The sequence below is a fragment of the Larus michahellis genome, chromosome 4 (genome assembly GCF_964199755.1).
Source record: "Larus michahellis chromosome 4, bLarMic1.1, whole genome shotgun sequence".
Taxonomy (NCBI): domain Eukaryota; kingdom Metazoa; phylum Chordata; class Aves; order Charadriiformes; family Laridae; genus Larus; species Larus michahellis.
This window is the reverse complement of record NC_133899.1, coordinates 51095345-51115822: the sequence shown is the minus strand read 5'-3', so window position 1 is coordinate 51115822 and position 20478 is coordinate 51095345. Positions and strand designations below refer to the sequence as shown.

Sequence of the window (20478 nt, the reverse complement as noted above, 5' to 3'; positions counted from 1 at the left end):
ACATGAAGCTGTAGATAAAGCTGCAGTAGCTTCCAGGAAGGGAGAGAGGCAAGAGATAAGTCTGAAATGTATGCTGATGGAATTGAGAATGTAATTGTGCATCTGCATAAATATGATTTGCCAAGTATGCCATTTTTTCTTGATGAAGCTGTTGAGTTACAAGTGTAGTCTACCTTAAATCTATAGTGGACTTGACCCAAGTGCAGAATCAAGAGTTCAAAAGGTTTGTAGAAGAATTGGGAATATTCTCATAAGGCAGGGACAGTCATGAGAACTCATTACATCTTTTTAGTGTTGGATTGTGTCAGAGTTTTCAAATTGGTCAGGAGAGGACTGGAAGCCGCCCAGCTTTATTTTATGCACTTAATGACCTTGGTGGCTGTCAGAGGTGAGATTGCTAGCAAGTGTATAAATGCAACAACTGTTATCGCAGGTGTGATATTGAAGGCATATGTCGGAAGTAGAAAATTCTGATGCCTCACCAGGCTAAGATTATAAAACCAGAGGGACCACTGTGACAGTCTGACCCATCCTAGGCCACACTTCCTTGGATTATTCATTTTTGTTTACAAATAGAGCAGGCTTCCATGAAATTGTAAAGTAAAACTGCTACATAGCTTCCAGTATGCTGGTTTTGAATCTAGTCATAGGATGCGTCATTTAACCATTTAACAGGCACGTAGCCAAGCTGCCTAGACAAGGAACCTTAGCTGCCTGTATGAGTGGAGTCTCTAGAGAAGGTTCAAAGCATCAGTGACCCGAGGGATGTGAATTGCTTTTATTGCCTGAAGCCAGACACTTAAAAATCGCAATCTGATTTTTCACGTTTCCTCATCAGCTCCACATATTGTGTGTTAAACTGATGTATGGAAGTGCTAAGGTGAAACACTTGAATTTTTCATTGCAGGTGGCTTAAAAATAACCAACCAACCAACCAAACAAAAAAACCCCAAAACAAACAAAAAACCCCTCTCAACCAAAAAACTCTTTATGAAAACAAAAAAAAATAAAATTCCAAGATCTTGAAGTGTACTGATTCATCTCTGAAAAGTGACTATAGTGACTAAAGCACAAATGTTTTAATTAATACCTTTTTACTCAATTGAGTTATCTTTGTTGTTTTTATTGGCTTATTTTTTCTTTATTATCCCTTTAGAACCAATGCACTCAGGGAGGAAAGCTGTATTGTACTCCAGCTCGGGAATTATGTTTACAAAATATTTTTGTTAAACTACAGTTAAATGCAGTAGTGCAAATCTGAGGGTGAGATGGCTGTATAGCATCCCTGTAAACATACCGTGATGTTTTTGAGCATTCTATAAGGGTAACTGAAAATTCAACTAAATCCATAGAATGTCTTTTCATCATTCATGTGAAACAGTGTTCCTTTAAATCCCAAGTTAGCAAGATCTGAAAACCAGATGTTTTTAAAAAGCTCATTGCAACCATTTATCTGGGAAACATTCAGTAGCATTTAAGCTAGATTTTTTTTTTTTCAAACTAATTCTCTTACCAGAATAAAGTTGAGCTTTAAAAAGAAGTACATATACAAAGAATAAATTAATCTTGAACTAAGTGAATTCTAACAGAAATGTTATGTTAGTTCCTGTAGAACAAAGCAACTTAATTTTTTCTGTGTTTGATTTTAAGAAAACCTCTTGGAAACGGAGGGCAAGCCTTTATTTGGATCTCTACAAAATAGACAGGTATGGGCAAGTAAGATATGCAATACATTTTAAACAAAAAAGTTTATATACATATCTAATACACGTATATAAAACCATTACTGTTGAAACTGTTAACATTGTGCTAAATCTTGATGTTATCCCTCTGGAGGGATAGCTCTCAAAATGTTTAGACTGATAGCATAAAGAGCATTTTGGAAGAATCATATTTCTACTTATACGTGGAAGTTCATATTAAATTCTTCTATCGATATATTTTCTGTTTGTAGAAGTAGATATGTTTTTACAGCTTTATTTCATTATTATATCTTCCTTTTTTCCTGTCCAACCATTTTCTCTTGCGCTCTAGCACAGTGGCCTTAAAGCATTAGTGCAGTTTGCAGCTGCTCAGAGAACAACATCACCACAGGTCCTGATTCAGAAACATCTGATTCGTCTTCTAGGAGGTATTGTTTTTTATCTTAGAATTTTGAACATATAGTCATTAAAATTGTGGGCTGGTTGAACATGTGGAAATAGCTAAACAGATGCACAATCAATTAAATAAGTGGTAAACAATTAAATAGATACTTCCTTAGTTCAGAGACTTGAACTTTTTTTTGATGAAAACACAGGAATAATAGACGCTCTAAAACCAGATACTGATATTGCAGCTCAATCCAAAAGAAGAAAATACATATCAAATGTATAATTGGTATCTTTATTTTGTAGTTCTTCTACCAAACTTCAAAGTGGAAGACACTCCATCCCTCTTAGAAGTAGATATGTTCCACATTTTGGTAAGCAGGTTCATTTTATTCTTCATATTAGTAGGTTTGGTGTTGGGTTTTTTTTTTTTTTTGGAGCATGGATTTTTGTGTACTTTACCCTGTAGATAGTCCTGCATTATCTGTTCACTTGCATGAGTCAAATGACTATACATGAGCACTGCGTACAAGCAAATGATTACATATGGCTGCTATATACGAGTGTTTACTCTTAGTTCTGCTCTTCTCCTAGCTTACAAGCCTTTGCTCTCTCACTCTTATTAAATTTCGTGCTTGCAGTCTCATGCTAGCAACCTCCATTGCTATCAAACCTCCAAAAACCCCTGAGAAATGCACCCACTCAGCTCATTTCCCTCACTTTCCCTTTGTCTCGTGCCTTCTGATTCCTTCCCGTTCACTCTCATTACCTTCTTTACTCTTCTTAGCCACTTCTTTCTGTTCTTAATACAAATCTGTATTATAGTTTCTTCTACCGTTAAAAAAAAAAAAACACTAACCCACAACAAAAACACAAACAAAACCCCCACAAAAACACACAACAAAAAAGCCAGCAAAAAACAAACAAGAACGAAATAAAACCTGTTTTGCCCTGGTTGCCTTTCTAACTAATGCTTGGTCTCTCTTCTCACTTTTTTCAATGTGCTTTGTCTTATGTCAAAAACCAGAAACTGGACAAGCTTTCTTGGTATATCTCTAAACTGGCAATTACAATGGAACTATATCTGAGTTTCCTACGTGCTAGAGGGGCACAAATGGTTAATATTTTCCAATGAGTTTTTGCTACCCTTTGTGAATTAAAACTAGCAAGATAAATGAACGTATTTAAGTTGACTACAGAAATTAATTATAAATGTATAGTGAGAATATAATTTCTATTAACCCATGTAGCTCTTACCAAATTCCTGTTACTTTAATATTTGCTCCTTCCCTTTCACTTTAGGTGGGAGTTGTGTTATCATTTCCATCTTTATACTGGGAGGATGCTGTAGACTTGCAGCCTTCATCAATTAGTTCAGCCTATAACCACCTCTACCTCTTCCATCTGACAACACTGGCACACATAACACAAATCGTCGTCTCTTCAGCAACAGGTAGAGGTGTATTTGGGTTGGATTATTCTGGCACTCTTATACAATTTCTTAAAAATAATGGATGGACAATATTAGTGTCTTCCAGGTATAAACTTTCTCATGATAATTGACACTTAGCACTAGGTTGTAATAATAGCACTACGTCATTTTCAGAGCATTTTATTGTATCAGTTCTGTGTGCTTAGCCTAAGAAAACAAAATAGTTATTGATATATCAGCACTTGATCTAGTCAGTCATTCCAGAGCGGTATCTTTCCCCTCTTCACTCTTTGTAGGAGGAGCAAAGCTCTTCCCAGCAGCAGCTCTTTGAGCTGTGCAATGACAGTATGGACTTGGGAAATAAACTTTTCTTTACCCTTCAACCTAGTAAATACCCAGAGCTGAAATATGGAATCCTATAAACCAATAGGAGACAATTTTACTTTTCTCTGTATTTAATACCACTATTAAAAACTGTCAGTAACCTACAGGCTTCCTAGCTACTACTTTCCTTTTTCTTCAGCATGATGGGTATTAAAAAAAACAAACAAACAAAATTTCCTGTAGTTTAATCCATGTAAGACAAGAACTTCAAAAGTTCAAGGGAAGGAAGCAGTTTTTATGTGAGGGTGAGCAATGAAGCAGTAATCCTGATTCTTCTTTATAGCATGCAGTTTTAGGAGAACCTTTGTTAGGTTAAAAACAGCAAACAGAAAAAGAATGAAGTAAAAAAAAAAAAAAAGTGGAAATATTTCTGTAATGCATTTAATAAAAAGAAGATCTCAGTATATTAAAAAAAAAAAGTGTGTCATAAATGAAGTGCATTCACAGTGGGATTCATCTTTTTGTGTGCAGAATCCCCTACTGCTCGATCATCTGACAACAGTGAGGAGGCGCAGTCTGCACAGTCTTTCTGTAGAGAGATTTGTCAGTACACCAGTGGGTAAGTAGCAGTTCAGTCATAGTGTTGCATTTTCCTAGAAAGATGGCAATCCACAGGGACTGATCTGAACAATACAGAAAACAGGAAAAAATATTGGCCATTTTGTATGGGGAGTTAGCACAATACCCTGTGCTTTCTTCCAATACTCCTGACAGTGAAAAAAAGGAAACTCATGAAGGGAACACTTCTAGTTATAATAGCTACTTTTTGTGGACAACAGAGTAATTCTTAGTCTAAGGATTAAAAAATAACCTGTATCCTTTCTGGAGAGAAATACAACCACTAACCATAGTAGTTATTTTTTTTTCTTTGTCTCGATTGGGTTTTTTTAGATCTCTCAATTAGAGATGGGATCTCTCAATTAGAGATGGAACACAGAAAAAAGGAAATGGTTCAACTATAAGAGAAGGAAGAAGTGTAAAGCTAAACGCAGTTGCTTATTTGTTTGAGCATTAGCACCCATCTTTTCAGGCTTTTTTGATAGGTATAGTTTCAGACTCTTTAGTACTTCAGTATCTGTGTGTGAAATAAGCTAGAAAATATGGATGCACCCTCTACAAATTCTGCTTTGATTTATCTTCACCAAGGCTAGTTGCAAAGATATGTTTCTCAAGGATTGACAGTGTGTCCCAGTTTGAGGTAGCCCAAACCACGACACAGAATCACAGTGGTACCCACTTGTCTAAAAGTTCTAAGTGTAAATTTCTAAATATTTAAAATTTGATATTTAAATAATAAGAGCAGTTTTCTGAGGCATAAGCTTAGAATTGTAGAATTTTAGAAAATCACATCACTGCACTGAGATGCCTAGGTACAGAATTAAATGCCAAAGTTTAGGCAACCCAGCTTTAGCGTTTTAATTTCTGCATATGCATTGTCGTCTTCTAACTCTGACCCATCAGTGCTTAAACAGCGCAATCTGCATAATAATTTTGCAATAGTCTATGGTGTTATAATACAGCTGTACAGTTTGTTCTGCAGCAGGTCCTGGTCAACATTTGTGTGAACATCCTGTTCACATAAATGTGAATTTAAGTAAGTTTAAAATTTTTAGAAAACAAGGACCTTCTACGTAAGTTAAATTTACTATGAAATTCAGACCAAATGCTCATATCACACAAACTACAAGAATAATGACTGAGATGGGTGTCACTCCAGTATTTTTTGTCAAAAATGGAATTATTATAGCTTTATTTTAAAAAATCTGAGCGTTACTGTTGTAGTTCCATAGTGAAGTATGAGGTATTAATTTTTTAATTGAGTTGGTTTTGTTGTTCCTGAAGAGTATTTATGTTTCGTTTTGTTTCTTTCCTCATTTTTGAATTGCATTAAAACCACCAATTGAATGAAAAACTTTCACCATTTAAAAAAATTGCTGGTATTCGGTAATGAAAAAAACCAGTGCAAGAATCAGTTGTTCCGTGTGTGATGCTGTATTGTATAGTTTAAATCAGGTTATCTTGAGTTACCTAGAGATAGACAGTTATATATTGGCGATTTTTTTTTTTTTTTTTTTTTAATTTTGAAAAATATAAGTTGAGATAATTTGAAGCTTAATGTAAGCATTCTACATAAACTCCTTAGGCAAAGGGGTAGTCAGAAGTTAGGTGCTGGTGGCTGTGTTTCACAGAATTTGGGGTCCATCAGTGTTGATTCTACACAGCTGCCATTCTAGCAATGCTAGCCAAAATGTGAAAGTGCTGGAAGGATTTGCACTGTGAACTACTGCAGCTCATTTGTGTATTACGTTTGTGTATTACAGTTGTTTTAGTCAGGATATTCCAGGCTGGCTTGTGTGGGATTGTGTTAAAAAAGGCATCATGCCTTTCCTTCGTTGCGCTGCTTTATTTTTTCATTATTTGCTGGGAGTTTCTCCACCTGAGGAGCTACTACAAGGTAAATATGAGAAAGCAAATGTGGCTATATATTGACTTTTTTTACTGTTTTCTTGGAAGAATGGAATTTTTAAATGTTCATACTAGCTTAACAATAGTTAATACATTTAAGTAAGACTTGATAAGAAAAGGAAATACTAATTTGTATAGGAAGGGGCAGGCATGAGAGGTTGAGTTGTCTTGGCCTTCTTTGCATGGAAAAGACTTACTTTGATTATGTGCAAGTATGTGAATTATCAATGACGTATTGGTAGCAAGTATTTGTGAATACGAAGATTCTGTGACTTAAGGATAATTCTAGGGGCTCAGAGTACATCACCTAAGAAATAGCTTGGAGTATATTTAAAAAGAACCAGCAAACAGATCTTTTTGTGCAGTTGCTAATGCTGGTAAGTGCTAACGACATAGGGATTCAGCAAAACAGAGCCAAGTAGAAATAAAGCACATAATAAAACTTAAACCTCTTTCTTAAAGGTTCCTAATGCATTACAGATACTAAACCCAAAAATAAATATTCTGTCAAAATGCAGTGAAGGACAGAATCATCAACTGTTCGGAAAGAAGGAGCAAAATTGCCATGAACAATTGAAACAAAATATAGCATCTTAAATTGATTTATGTAAAGTGTGAACTAAGTTTGAATATGATTAGGAGATACGAGTCAAAATCTGTGCACTTTGGGATATGCTGTTGTCCTTACTGTTAGTCTGGAACTTTGATTCTATAGGGAGGAGTGAATCAGCAGTGCCATTTTCTGTAGCAGAGCCAATAAATGACCACCCAGCAAACTATTAAATGAGCTCAGCTTTATGCAGTGTGTTAGCACTGACTTGATCATAGCAAAATTTGGTATCCTTGCAGTCCAAAAGGATGGTCAAAACCTAAAATGTAAGTACAGAAATCTGCTGCGGTAACATGTATGTGTTACATGTCATACAGTGAAATGGTATTTGAGCAAAGAATTCTGTTATTACAGTGACTTATGCATGACTTCAAAATTACTTAATAATATATGCCAAATTTGTTAAACCTAAAGCAAATCCTCAGCTAATGCAAATTATTGTAGCTCCGATTAAGTCAGTGGAATTACATCTAATTGTACTAGCTAGGAGCTATGCTGAGGTTGCAAGATACATCTTATTCAATGAAAAAGGGATCAGGAGATTTCTAGTTTTAAGTGAATTATTCAGTGGTGCCGAAACACTTCAACAGTTGTTCGTGTTTTCTTTTTCTTTTGCAGTTTCTGAAGAAGGGCAATTCAAGGCACTTTGCAGTTACCTCTCTCTGCCTACCAATTTGTTCTTGCTCTTCCAAGAATATTGGGACACAGTAAATCCACTGCTTCAAAGGTACTAATTGGGACTGGACAGGCCACATTTTTCTGTTGTAATGACCCTATGGGAATTCCAGATCAAATTTGTTAACAAATGATTGAGTTCAAACTCATACTAGGGTCCTAAACATTTGTTTGATGTGCACAGGTATACTGAATCTCTTAAAACACTTCAAAAACATAAACATTCTATGTTTTATGGTAATTCAAATATTAAACAATTATAGCTTAAGGGACATGCATCCTTCAATCATTCCATGCAGAAAGAAGTTATCATAAACCTTTGCTTGCATGGTATGCCGCTTACTGTTCATTGGCCTATTTTTAACCTGTCTACAGCAGAAGTGCTGATTACATGAGCTATAAAATGAGAATATGGAAAACTTGTGTAGGCTTTGTACTATTCTCTGGATTTCCAAAATACTGATGAATGTCGAAGTTAGCTTAATGGTTGAAAGGTACAATTTGAATATTATGTACATTGCAATCTAGCAGTAAAGAAATAATTGGTAAAATTCTCCATTCAAAAACACAAGTTAAAATAAACAGACACCACTCCCCCCCCAACTCTGAGAATAATTCTGATATTTGTGTTGGAGACTGTCCCATGTATTTAATGTGACCGTTTGTGCACTTAGTTGCATTAATTATTGTTACTGGTTCTTGGCGGAATTCTCTGGCTCACACTAGCTTTTTCTGTTGTGTTTTGGTTTGGTTTTTTTTTTTTTTTTTAACCTCTGTTCTGTTTTGTTGTCTAGAGTCCTTCAGTTTAGGGACATTTTGAGCTGTTGACTCCAACTTATAGTCCATATAGCTGACCTAAAAAATTCCCTACATGCAATTTTACTATAATTAATTGTATTTGTAGTATATGTAATTACTTATAAATTAATAGCATTTTCACAAGTAAATTATTAAATAAGTTTGTCTTATATGTTCCTACATGTTTGCACGTAATGGTGCTTATAAGAGAACACCGGGGATAGATGCTTTTGAACATTAGAAGATGATCACTAGAGGCAGGGCTAACAAATCCACTGTGGTGCTCCCAGTCAAAAACAGGTTTTAAGTAGGAGGCTACATATTTAATGCAATAGTAACAGTTGTCAGATCATCATGCACATTCCCATATGTTTTTTGAAAGAATCTCATTTCATAAGACTAAATTTGGTGATTGAGAAATGTGTTAAATGAGGCTTACTAGACTGACCATCTGCTACAGTTCTCTCTCCCTTCTCTTCCTTTTTGTAGAAATAACTGAAAAGGTATCTTAGATGCACCAGTTCCTCTGTTTAATAACTTGCCGATATCTACCATTCTTTTAGTAGACAGGTTTGGCCATTCTAAGCACGCACACCACATGCAATACAGCATTGTAAAATAACCATTGGGTAATGGTTATTAAATAAAAGCAATAAATATTTTCCTAGTAGATTGTATGGTATTTTCTTGCACTGTGGCTTTCAGCAGATATATTCCAAAAGGAGCTGTGTACTGTAGCCCACTTCAAGAACTTGAGTATTTCTGAAGACTGCTTCATTTTTGAACTCTGTGTTAACTCTGTGTGCGTGTTGATAATTTTAGGCGTCAGCGTTTTTCACATAGGTTTTTCTTGTGTATACAAACTTAAATTCTTTTCCTGAAGCAAAACTGTAAAGGATAGCTGTTTCTCCTTGTGAAGTTTTAGCTAGAACTATCAATGCTTGATCTGTGCTCTGTGTTTGCTTATTAGTTTAGTTTAGTGATCCTGAAGGTATGTTGTTATCAAACACTGTCATCTGCAAATGTTTGTTTGAAATAGGTGGTGTGCTGACCCGGTGGTGTTAAGTTGCTTGAAGGGGAAAAGCATTGCAGTAAGGTAAGTTTGGTCTTGTTGTTACTGCTGTTTTTTCTTCTGTTTTTCTGTTAAAACTGTTGAAAGAATGAAGTGCTTGTTGTGGGGAAGTTAGAGTGCTTGTATTTTCTTCCTCCCACTCTACTACCAAAAGTACGTTTCTCTTTAAATGGCTGTGTATAATTCCTCATGTAGTGACTCTTCACTGAGAATGTACAACATTGTTAGACAAGTTATCCAGCTTAGTCTAGGAAAAAAACCAAAAGCTAACTGAAATCTGAAATGTCTTCGTACGTGTAGCTTACACATGAGATTTAATTTCATCACCTTTTCTGGAATATAGCAATGCTGAAGCTCCCATGTGGAGCCTCTCACTCGGGCATCTAGGCCTGAAGAATTGCTCTCGAACTGCAGAAGTCTGCAGGAAGGACGGAAAGCTTAGCAGGAATTTATGGCTATCCGTTCTGTTCTTTGCTGCCATCTTTATTCTTCTCATAAGAGTTCTTCTTCACTTACCCAGGTATCCTAGGAAAAGAAATAGTTTAATAGAGCTTCCTGAAGACTATAGCTGCCTTCTGAACCAAGCCTCTCAGTTTAGGTAAGATGTGGTGTATTTACTTGTCTTCCTATTTGCTTTGTCACTTTTAGGCACTTCTATTGTTGCAGTTACTGTAACTGGTGTTAAAACTGTGTACAGAAATTATGTTGCAGAAGTGAAGGCACCGTTATGGTGATACTGGACAATACTAGCACATGTTCATTTTAAATCTGAAACACAACAGCTTACTAAATGAAGTCACTCATGTTTGATAAGACAGAATATAAAATTATTGTAGCTTGATCTGCTGGTCATTTTTCACCAGTGCAATGTGCCTTTGGTTTGGCCATAAGTCTGAAAATTATTTTTGCACTGGACACAAGAAGCCCAGAAGGTTGGCGCTATTTTATGCCAGGAAGAGTGAATCATAGGATAATTCAGGTTAGATGGGACATCAGCAGATCATCTACTCCAACCTCCTGCTCAAAGCAGTTATCTTGCAGATAAAATATTTCAAGCAATGTAAAAACATAGCCAAAGGAGACAGATATGTGAAATATCATTATGACGTAGTGTGTCTTCGGACTTTGTTTGTTTGTGGGTTGGGGGTTTTGGTTGTTTTTTTGTTGTTGTTGTTGTTGGAACATTATGCATAGTTAACATTTCTGTTGAAGTTTTAATTCCTGCAGTAAGGTTCTGGTTACACTTCTTTCAGATGCCCGCGGTCTTCTGATGATGAGCAAAAACATCCAGTATTGTGTTTATTCTGTGGGGCTATGTTGTGTTCCCAGAATACTTGTTGTCAGGAACTGGTGAATGGGGAGGAGCTGGGAGCCTGTACTTCTCATGCTCTTCAATGTGGAGCTGGAGTCTGTATGTTTCTCAAGTAAGTAACTAGCCAGAATTCGATGTGTTAAAAAAGTAAAGGGAAATATTTGAAGGTCAAAATTCACAATGCTGTCAAAGCACTTGATTCTTCTTGTCTGCGATGAAGAAACATTGCTTTTACCTAAAATATTGCTCACCAAAAAGTTAAGAACCTGCTGGGAGTTGTCTTGTATTTTAAATGCAGCTATTTTTTCCTTAAGAATCAGGGAATGCAAAGTTGTCCTCATCGAAGGTAAAACCAGGGGCTGCTTGTATCCTGCTCCCTACTTGGATGAATATGGAGAAACAGACCCAGGTCTGAAGTAAGTAAATGTTTGACTTAATTTCTTTCTAAATTTCTATTTTGGTACCTTTTTCTTTCTTATCCCCCTTAGACAACATGTTCTTCCTGCTAGCACGTACAGCACTGTAATATGTATCTTGGCCTGGTGAACTTGTTTAATTTCAAATTCATGATGTCAGTTTCCAGTCGTGAATTGGTCATTCATAATGGAAAAATACGCTTTTTTGGTACTGTTAAACTTTCTTACTTTTCTCAAGAATAATTTGTATGCTTTTCATCAGAAATGCACAATTGCCATTGCTGAAATGGCAGTCATTGCTTGTCGGATGTAGAGGTTTTTTTCATTTCCAGACTTGTTGGAATTGGTGTTCATACAAGTATTTAATATTTTCTGGTTGTCATTAAAAGTGTTAACGCTAGACTATTAATGGAACAGCTTGTCGTTGCTATTCTGTTATGCTTATTTGGATATTCTCCTTTTTTCTCTCTATGAAGAAGAGGCAATCCCCTGCACTTATGTCGTGAGCGTTACCGGAAGCTCCATCTGCTATGGCAGCAACACTGCATCATAGAGGAGATTGCCAGGAGCCAAGAAACAAATCAGATCTTCTTTGGATTCAACTGGCAACTGCTCTGAGGCTCTTGATTATTTTTTTTTTTTAGTGAAAACTCTTACCTTTGGCAGTGCTTTGGAAAAGGAAAGAAAGGTGGCAGTAAATAATCTACTTTCAAGTAGATTCTGTAGTTCAGATACAATTGATGGATTCTCTAGGTTGGATGTATTACTGACACATTGAAACAGAATCTCATGTCTTATGTTTTGCTCTTCCCCCCCCCCCCCCCCCCCCCCCCCCAAAAAAAAGAGAGGAAAACCACATTATATAATTTTACTGAACATTCAGGTCCAGAAATACTTCCACTTTTTTGAGAAGTTGTAATTGCTTCACCTGTTTTGACGAGGAAAGCTTCCCAAATACTGTGCTTCAGGGCACATACCACATTTCTGTCTCTTCCATGCCTTGAGAATATACCTAAATGGAGTTGCTATGGAAAAGCCTCCTTTACTTTCTTCCTGGGTTCTTTTCCCAAGCTTAGTGAACCTTTAAAATCGGTCAAGATATGTGGCATAATATTGGAGTGGAAGTGGTGCCAGGCCTGTAGCAACAGGTACAGCAAGCATTAAGTTGTAATGAAAGGCCTGCATTCAGCTATATCCTGGGATTTAACGAAGAGTTTTCATTAATGAGCTCTTTAAAAGAGAAGTGTGGGATAGAAAGTGCATGGGGGAATTACCATCTTGCTTGTTGCATCAAAAAATGAAGTCTGTGCTTTTTGCATTGCCAGAACTGCACTTTATCTAATGAATTTGTCCTCTATTAATGTTGTATATCCTAAGAGGTCTAGGGCTACATCATCTGGCTAGGTTGTGGTTAGTTTTACTTCTCTTACAGTTTTTCTTCTGACATTTTCCCCGAGAACAAATGCAAAAATACTGTTAGGTAGTTGTAGTGTAGCTCTGCAAGTTATACAAGAGCCAGAGACTTCAGTAAAGTCAAAGACCTTCAAAGCTATCACTGGACTAAAACTAAGGCCCCAAAGCAGCAAGTTTTAGAATCAGAAATAAGTTCGCCCATATTTGAGGGATTTTCCACTCTTCATCCTCTGTCACTATTGTTTGGAGCCCTGCCCATGTAAATGAAATTGTGTGTTTCGGGGGCCATGTTCAGTGGTTCAGTGCCAGTTAGAGCAGAAAAGAGAAAAAAGGGTGGCTAAGTCTGTCTCTTTATCCTCCAGTAGTTAATAGCACGTTGTGATTGAACTCTCTCTCAATGATACATGATTGGGCTTCAGTTCTAAATGTTTGTTGTTGTTCTGTTTTCTGAATTTCAACCATAATTTACATGAGAAATTTTAATGTGATGTGTAAAAATGCTTTCCCAGGAAATTCCATTTCTCTGTGAAAGTTGTCAGTGCTCTAAATTTCCCCGCCCCTTTGCTATTTGGATTCTTTTGTGTCATTTTAATAAGGCTTGCAAGGGGAGGTTTCCAAATTTAGGTCTGAGAGCATGTTTTGTATGATTTCTTTTTGTTGATTTTTTTGCTGCTGATTGTATGAGAGATAGTAGAATCACAAATAATGATTTAGCGGTAAATATCGTTCTTCTAGTTTTTAAAAGTTTTTAGAGTACGCATGAGTGCACTGAACAGCACCGTAACTCATCTAAAAATGGAATACCAATGAACTCAAATATTGTTCTGATTTCAAATACTTTTTTATAACTTTTGGTATAATCCTTCCCTGGTGATATAAATAGTTGGCTTTGGTATAGTTTTCAGGTATTGTGTTTCTTGCAATTAAGATCATTCTCCTTATTTTGATTCTTTCAGATTCTAAACCTGAATATGAAACTCCTTAAGGACAAACATTAATTCTGTTAGTCTTCTCTAAAATGTATTTGAAATGCACACTGAATTTAGAAGAACAGTTGTCATGAAAACTTGCATGCACTGGCGATTTCTAAGGTCATTAAAACACTACTCAGCAACAAAAACATTGGATTAAGACTAGCAAATGTATGGCTCATTGATACCAAGACTGTATTCACTTACTGTTTCCCTCTGATATTTACCTATTCATTTATCAAAAACTTTCAGTTACCTTGCACTTCACTCATACAAAAATTCCGTTACCAAATATGCAGTGAGATCACTTTTGTTTTCTGTCTGAATTGTAGTATATAACGACAGGAGCTGGTCTGAGCAGGTGAGCTCGTGTTTAAAGCTCTAGAAATCTCTTTGTAGCTGAAGAAGTGGGAGAGAGAAGTTGCATCTTTCTGTACATTTGCACATACTAATTTAGCAAATGGGCTCCCATGTCATTCGCTGACTAGCGTCGTCATCTTTCATTTCATAAATTACTATGCAGTTTTGTTCACTGTGAGTATAATCTGTATTTAGTGATCGCAAGACGCTTATGCCACTGATTTCTGTTCCATCCAAGCTGACAGAAGAAGTTCTTTGATAATGCACATATTGGTATCTTTAATTGCAAAAATGTAAATTTGAAACTTGTATAATGTTCTTGTGCTTTTGAAATAAAATATCTTGTATATGTATATTTAAAAAAAGGAAATAAAGTAACTTCTCATAGATTATTCAATTTTTATTTGGAGGTGCTTTGACACTTCACAGTTCATTTTACAAGAGTATTATAGTAGCATCTGTCGGTATGGAAGAGTTAGTAAATGGTTGGTAAACAATACCAGTTTTCCCTGTAGTCTGTGTTGTCCTTGTACCAGTTAGTAGTGGTGGCACGCTTTTTCTTATTTAAAGAAATACTCCATTTGAAATTTGTCCTAGTATTTCACAGATGCAAATTCCAGCAATGTCTACCTCAATTTGCAAAAGAAGTCTTAAGTACAGAACTTAATATTTAGATGTCCTTGAACTGATTAGTTGAGTGATGCTGGTTTTGTAACTTCCTAAAGAACTGGATGTACTGTTAAGTCAGATACTTCTAGACTCTCTAGAAAGGGAAAGTTTTTGTGGTGGTGGTCTAACGTGATGTGTGACTTCTGTTTTATTTTGTTTTTTTAAAAAGTGCTTTATTACAGAGCTAAGCAAACAGCCAAGAAGTCTCGTCCATAGAAACGGCCAATACTTCTTGCCCCCTTTGATGTTACAAGCTGCTGGCTGTCATCGCTTTCGTGCTGCTTTGTTGTAGCTTTGGGCACCGTTCAGCTTACAGAGTTTGGGTGTTAATGCTCTCTATGCTTATTCTTAGTAAAGCAAATGTTTCTTAAGAACCAGTTCCTTAAAAGGTAAGGGTAGATAAAGTCTACTAGCAAAAATGTTTTGACGGTCATGAGAACAAGCAGCCCATTCATTAGGGGGAGGGGGGAGGAAAAAAAAAAGGAAAAAAGCCACAGCACCATTTCTTGCTTAGTAAGAATCTCAAGGTGCAATGTACAAACGTACAAAATTATATAAAGGAGGATTTTGGCCATCGTATGCTTTGCTTTGTGGTTGAAATCCACTTTATTTACTAGACAATATCCTTGAATAATCTCCATTGTAAACCAGTCAGATTCGTGATACAAGATTTAAGTTTGTTACTTAGATTCTTTTAACCTATTACTTGACAAGATCTTCAAAGATACTTGCTTAAAAAATGAAAGTTGTTTAATTTCTGTGGCACGATCTCTTTTATTTGTCTTTTATCTATGTTTTGCAGGTAGGTTAAATTTGGGGTTTGATACAGAAAACAAATGGATAATAATGAAAATCCACTCCTTTACAAGTCTCTCGAATCTAGTTATTTCTAATCCTAGCTACGTTTCTCTAGGCTTAGATTCACTGTGGTTGAAAGTGTACATGAAAGAGAAGCTGTGTAAAGGAAACGCGTGCTGAAGGAGAGCAAGCTGAAATTCAAAGGGATTATCTACGTTATTTCGTGTAATGGTAAGAGGAGACTGAGTATAAAGTTAAACATAAAATATTAAAACTGGACCTGAGTTTTCTTCTTTATTTCTGTGTGACTTGAGTTGATGAAATTAGTGTGAAAAAAAGAGTCTATTTTGTGCCGTTTAATTACAGGTTGTCAAACAACTTGGAATCCATCAGACTTAATTTTAGGAGGCTTCCTGGCTTCATGCTTGAGTTGAATGAGCCTCAATGAAATGTTGTGAGGCAGGCAATGGGGACTGTGGATTTCATAATCCTTTCAAGTCCTTGCTGTATTTGTGAAGATCTGTGCTTAGTCTTCTGCAGCAGACTGCAGAACCTTTTATCTCCTTCTTCTTAATAGTGCCTGAAATATAACATTAGCCTCTTTGGGTGCAAGTATTGAGATACAGTCTAGTGCTTGGAGAGAGGTCGTTCATCCCAATGTACCAGAGTTTCTGCTTGAAGGTTATCCTGAAGGTTACCATGGCACCTGAGGAATAATCCACTCTAGATGCTAAAAAGCCTTTGACCTTCTTTCATCCCGTTTTTCTTTCTGTGAATCATGCCTTTACTAAAAGTGGCAAAACGAATGTATCTTGATCACATGATACTGCAGATGATCTAGGAATATTTATTTTCCCAATTCAGACTTATACAGAACTTCATTGAGCAATTCCCTGGACATACTCCAAGCAGTCTGCCTCAGTTAGTTGACATAGAGGAACCGGAGAAGATCATCCATTTAAATGATGGTCTCCTCATAAATAAGGACTCCACCTGTGTTCTGTGCGCTTTGCACCTTATGGTTCTTTGCTAAACTACAGAGTACCGTATACAGAGCCTAAAGTGCTCCCATACTGGGAAACTGATACAAAGCACATGTGTAACAAATGATTTGTAAGATGTTAAATATCATAGATCTTGTGTTGTAGAGAACTGTATGATTGTATGCAGTTAAAAAAAAAAAAAAATCACCTTGCAGATGGGAGGTTTCCAGCTTCTAAGGAAATGTACTGCTTTCATTTTTTAATATAAATGAAACTCTAAATGTGCTGTATTTGTATATTTCTTATTAATTATTTTTTCTTTATGATCAATGTAGAGCAACTGTTTTCAGTGGTAATCAGAAAGCTTTAAAAGGAAGAGCATCATAATTGCAGTTTCTACAGGAACTGTCATAGTGACTTCACCAGAAACTGAATATTAAAAGGTTTCAGGTTTTTTTATGAAGAACTTCTTATAAGGAAGATTGTTTTATGCATAGGTGAGTTTCTTACTCTGGAAGTTGCTGTTGCACAAATGTATTGTTATTAATTCTGACTGGATTACGCATTAATAACAAATAGGATAAGAAGTGTCCCCTAAATCGTATTTATTTCTGTATCTGAGCAGATGCTCCGGCTTAAAGGCTTGGCTTGCTAATGCCATCTTTGTCTTTATAAATTACAGAGAATTAAAGATGGAGTCTGTGCTGTTCCCTGAGTTTGTTTTCTTGACCCGGTGGCTGTAATGTTAAATACTTCAGGAAACTCAAAGTATTGTGACAGGTGCTGTAACGCAAGTGAGATATGTAGGGTGCACTTCCACTGTCTGAGGAAACTAATACATACAAAGCAAAGAAAGCATTTATCCTGATTACTGGGAAATAAGCTGTCATCTTTTTGTAATACATCTATTCCGATGGGGACTCTGAATGCCTAGACAGGGTAGAGATGAAAAATCTAATGACTAAGTAATTAGCGGTAATAATCAAGACAACAGCTGTAAAATGTATGCTGATACTCAGTGAATTTCACAAGTGATCATATCACTAGCCACTGCTGCGCTTTTTGGCTGTTGGCTGAGAGACAAAGGTTAACTTGCCAAATATTAACTAGTCTTTCATGGTAAAATGTGTTCTCTTCCTATGAAAGTAAATGAGCTGGGGCGGGGGGGGGGGGGGGCAGGGAAGACGTGTAGCCGGGCAGTTATACCCCTGCTCTTCGTGCTAATGTGTTACAGCAACTACCGCATGAAATTCCTGTGTCTTTAAGAGGTCCTCAAGCTGGATGATCATTTTACTTCACTCTTCCTTCCAAATCTATTTTGCAGAGTAGAGTCTTGATAGATCCATCATACAGGGACCTCAACTAGAGAGTTATCAAGAGTACGCTCACAGCTCTTATAATTCTGCAAGCTAAATAGATGACCTAGAGAGATTTTTTTAAATGGTGCAAAATATCAGGTGTCGTCTGCTGCTACAGTTAAATGTGTTTTGCCATTAGGAAATACTTCTTAAATTACAGAGTAAGCTTTCCTTCCTTTCTTTTTTTTTTTTTTAAAAGCTCTTATTTTCTGTTTTACAACCATTTTCATCACACTGAACCATTCCTCACTTTTTTATTTTTAAAAGTATTTTATTTTTTAAAATTTGCAAACTCTTAGTCTTCTTGATTCAATTTTTCCGAATGAAACAAGTCCACAGAAATAATTTCGTTTTTTCTCAGAGTTATTTCTGATTAACTTACACCTTTTGGTTATTGAGCAATCTAGAACTGTTTTTCCAAATATATATGGGTTAAAATTGTGTTGAGGAACTGACTGCTATTGACGGATGCATGTGGCACTTTGTATACTCATCTGAAAAAAAAATAATGCATTTTTAAAAAATCATATTCTGTTACAAGGTCTGATTAACATGACTGTCTTTCTCCTTGATCTCTCAAGGTACTACAACTTTGTGTTCTGTTTTTTTCCAGTATGTATCAGCTAATTTTAGCGCTGCTGGTAAGGCTCAGGACAGTGTTGCGCTCAGCGTGCTGCAACAACAACATGACAACAGACTGCGTTGCAGAAGTAATATTTTTGGCTCTGAGAAATGATTGAATGAATTATGTACCAATTAAGTTTAATTCCACGCTGGACAAAGTGATTGAAATGAAGAACATAAGTAGACACATAGGTAAATGCAGTGCAAAGGGAAGAGCTAATGAATATGATGAGGATGTTGAGCCAGTCAATAATAATGTAGATTTCAAAAAACTTTGAATAGTGTCCTCCAACTAACTCACAGATAAAAAGAGATAATAAGGAAGATCTCATTCAGCAACAAAGAGAGAATAAACAGTATGTTTTCACAATGGAAGAAGCTTAACAACTGAGATCCACAGAAATATACATGGTCTTTTTCAGTGTTTTCAGAAGTGATCTCAAAAAGGGAATTATAAAGTGGCAAATTCTGCCAATGATACAAATATTTTCAGTAAAAAAAGCTTATTTTGAATGTTTTCAGGGTAGTGACTGGATAATAACAGAAGATTCAGTTTGATAAATGAAAATTAATGCAGCTATGCAAAAACTAACATCTTGCAATAGAACAGAATAGACAATTGCAGTTGGAAAGGACCTACAATGAACATCTAGTCCAAGTGCTGGACCAATTCAGGGCTGACCCAGTTAAAGCACATTATATTAAGGGCATTATCCAAATGCCTCTTAAACACTGCCAGGCTTGGGGAATCGATCACCTCTCTAGGAAGCCTGTTCCAGTGTTTGACCACCCTCTTGGTAAAGAAATGCTTCCTAATGTCCAGTCTGAACCTCCCCTGCCACAGCTTTGAACCATTCCCATGCATCCTGTCACTGGATAACAGGGAGAAGAGCTCAGCACCTCCCTCTCCACTTCCCCTCCTCAGGGAGCTGTAGAGAACAGTGGGGTCATCCCTCAGCCTTCTTTTCCCCAGACTAGACAAGCCCAAGGTCCTTAGCTGCTCCTCATAGGACACTCCTTCCAGCCCTTTCACCGTCTTTGTTGCCTTTCTCTGGATACATTTGAGGACCTTCACATCCTTCTTAAATTGTGGGGCCCAGAACAGCACACTGTGGTGAAGGTGAGGCTGCATCAAGGCTGAATACAGCAGGATAGTCACCGCTTTTGGCCAGCTGGTTATACTGTGTTTGATGCACCCCAGGATGCGGTTTGCCCTCTTGGCTGCCAGGGCAACACTGCTGACTCCTATTGAACCTGCTGTCGACCAGCACCCCCAGCTATATTCATATCAGAGATTTTCTTGGTATTTTTATGGATAATTTTGTGAAAATGTTATCTCTATGCTCAGGAACAGTCAAAAGTGCAAGCAATGATAGGAATTCTTAGGAAAAGAAAAGAGCTATTTAGTTCATGATGTCTTCAGCTCTATACAGTGTTTTCATTTAAAAATAATAAATGGAGAAGAGTGATGAAAATTATCAAAGGTGTGAAACAGCTTCCATAGAAGAAAGAGTTAAATAGCCACTTCTTCGACTTGGAAAGACAGGACCAAGAGAGATTATAATGGAGGATTGTAAAATCGGGAATGACATGGAGGGAATAAATAAGGAATGATCATCTGCTACATTTTACATAAAGAATTAGGGGATACCCAATTAAGCTGTCAGGGAGTCAATAAGCAAAGAGAAGCAGTTTTTCAAACAATGTGGAATTGAATTGTGACAAATTAAAATCTGAAGCTCATTGTCATAACTGTTTTGGATATCAAAAATATGAATGGGTTTTAAAAAACCTGCAAATTCATAGGGGAAAAAAAAAAAAGTCTACTGAGATTTATTAAAACACAGTGATACAAATACGCTCTTTGTCATACCAAGTCCCAAACTGCAGTTTCCTGAAAGTTAGGAGGCTTTGTCAGGGAAAGAACTATTTTTTAATGGTCTTGCCTCTTACATGCCTTTTGCAAAACATCTGCTACAAGCTACTATTGTAGACAGACCCCATCTGTCCATTTCTATTTTTAACATACTTAAGTATAGGCCTAAAA

The 20478-nt window shown here is 36.5% G+C and overlaps 1 protein-coding gene across 4 annotated transcripts in view; it reads left to right on the top strand.

Moving 5' to 3' along the window:
* UBR1 (ubiquitin protein ligase E3 component n-recognin 1) overlaps positions 1 to 12076 on the top strand; it is a 66925-nt gene extending 54849 nt beyond the window's left edge. For all 4 annotated transcript variants that reach the window (XM_074584697.1, XM_074584696.1, XM_074584694.1 and 1 more), the window contains exons 36-47: positions 1651 to 1706; positions 2035 to 2131; positions 2397 to 2464; positions 3393 to 3543; positions 4378 to 4465; positions 6228 to 6361; positions 7601 to 7709; positions 9495 to 9551; positions 10048 to 10125; positions 10781 to 10951; positions 11154 to 11255; positions 11732 to 12076. In XM_074584697.1, the coding sequence (XP_074440798.1) occupies positions 1651 to 1706; positions 2035 to 2131; positions 2397 to 2464; positions 3393 to 3543; positions 4378 to 4465; positions 6228 to 6361; positions 7601 to 7709; positions 9495 to 9551; positions 10048 to 10125; positions 10781 to 10951; positions 11154 to 11255; positions 11732 to 11873 (1253 nt within the window). In that variant the 3' untranslated portion in view covers positions 11874 to 12076. The remainder of the gene's footprint in view (positions 1 to 1650; positions 1707 to 2034; positions 2132 to 2396; positions 2465 to 3392; positions 3544 to 4377; positions 4466 to 6227; positions 6362 to 7600; positions 7710 to 9494; positions 9552 to 10047; positions 10126 to 10780; positions 10952 to 11153; positions 11256 to 11731) is intronic.
* The last annotated feature ends 8402 nt before the right edge of the window (positions 12077 to 20478 follow it).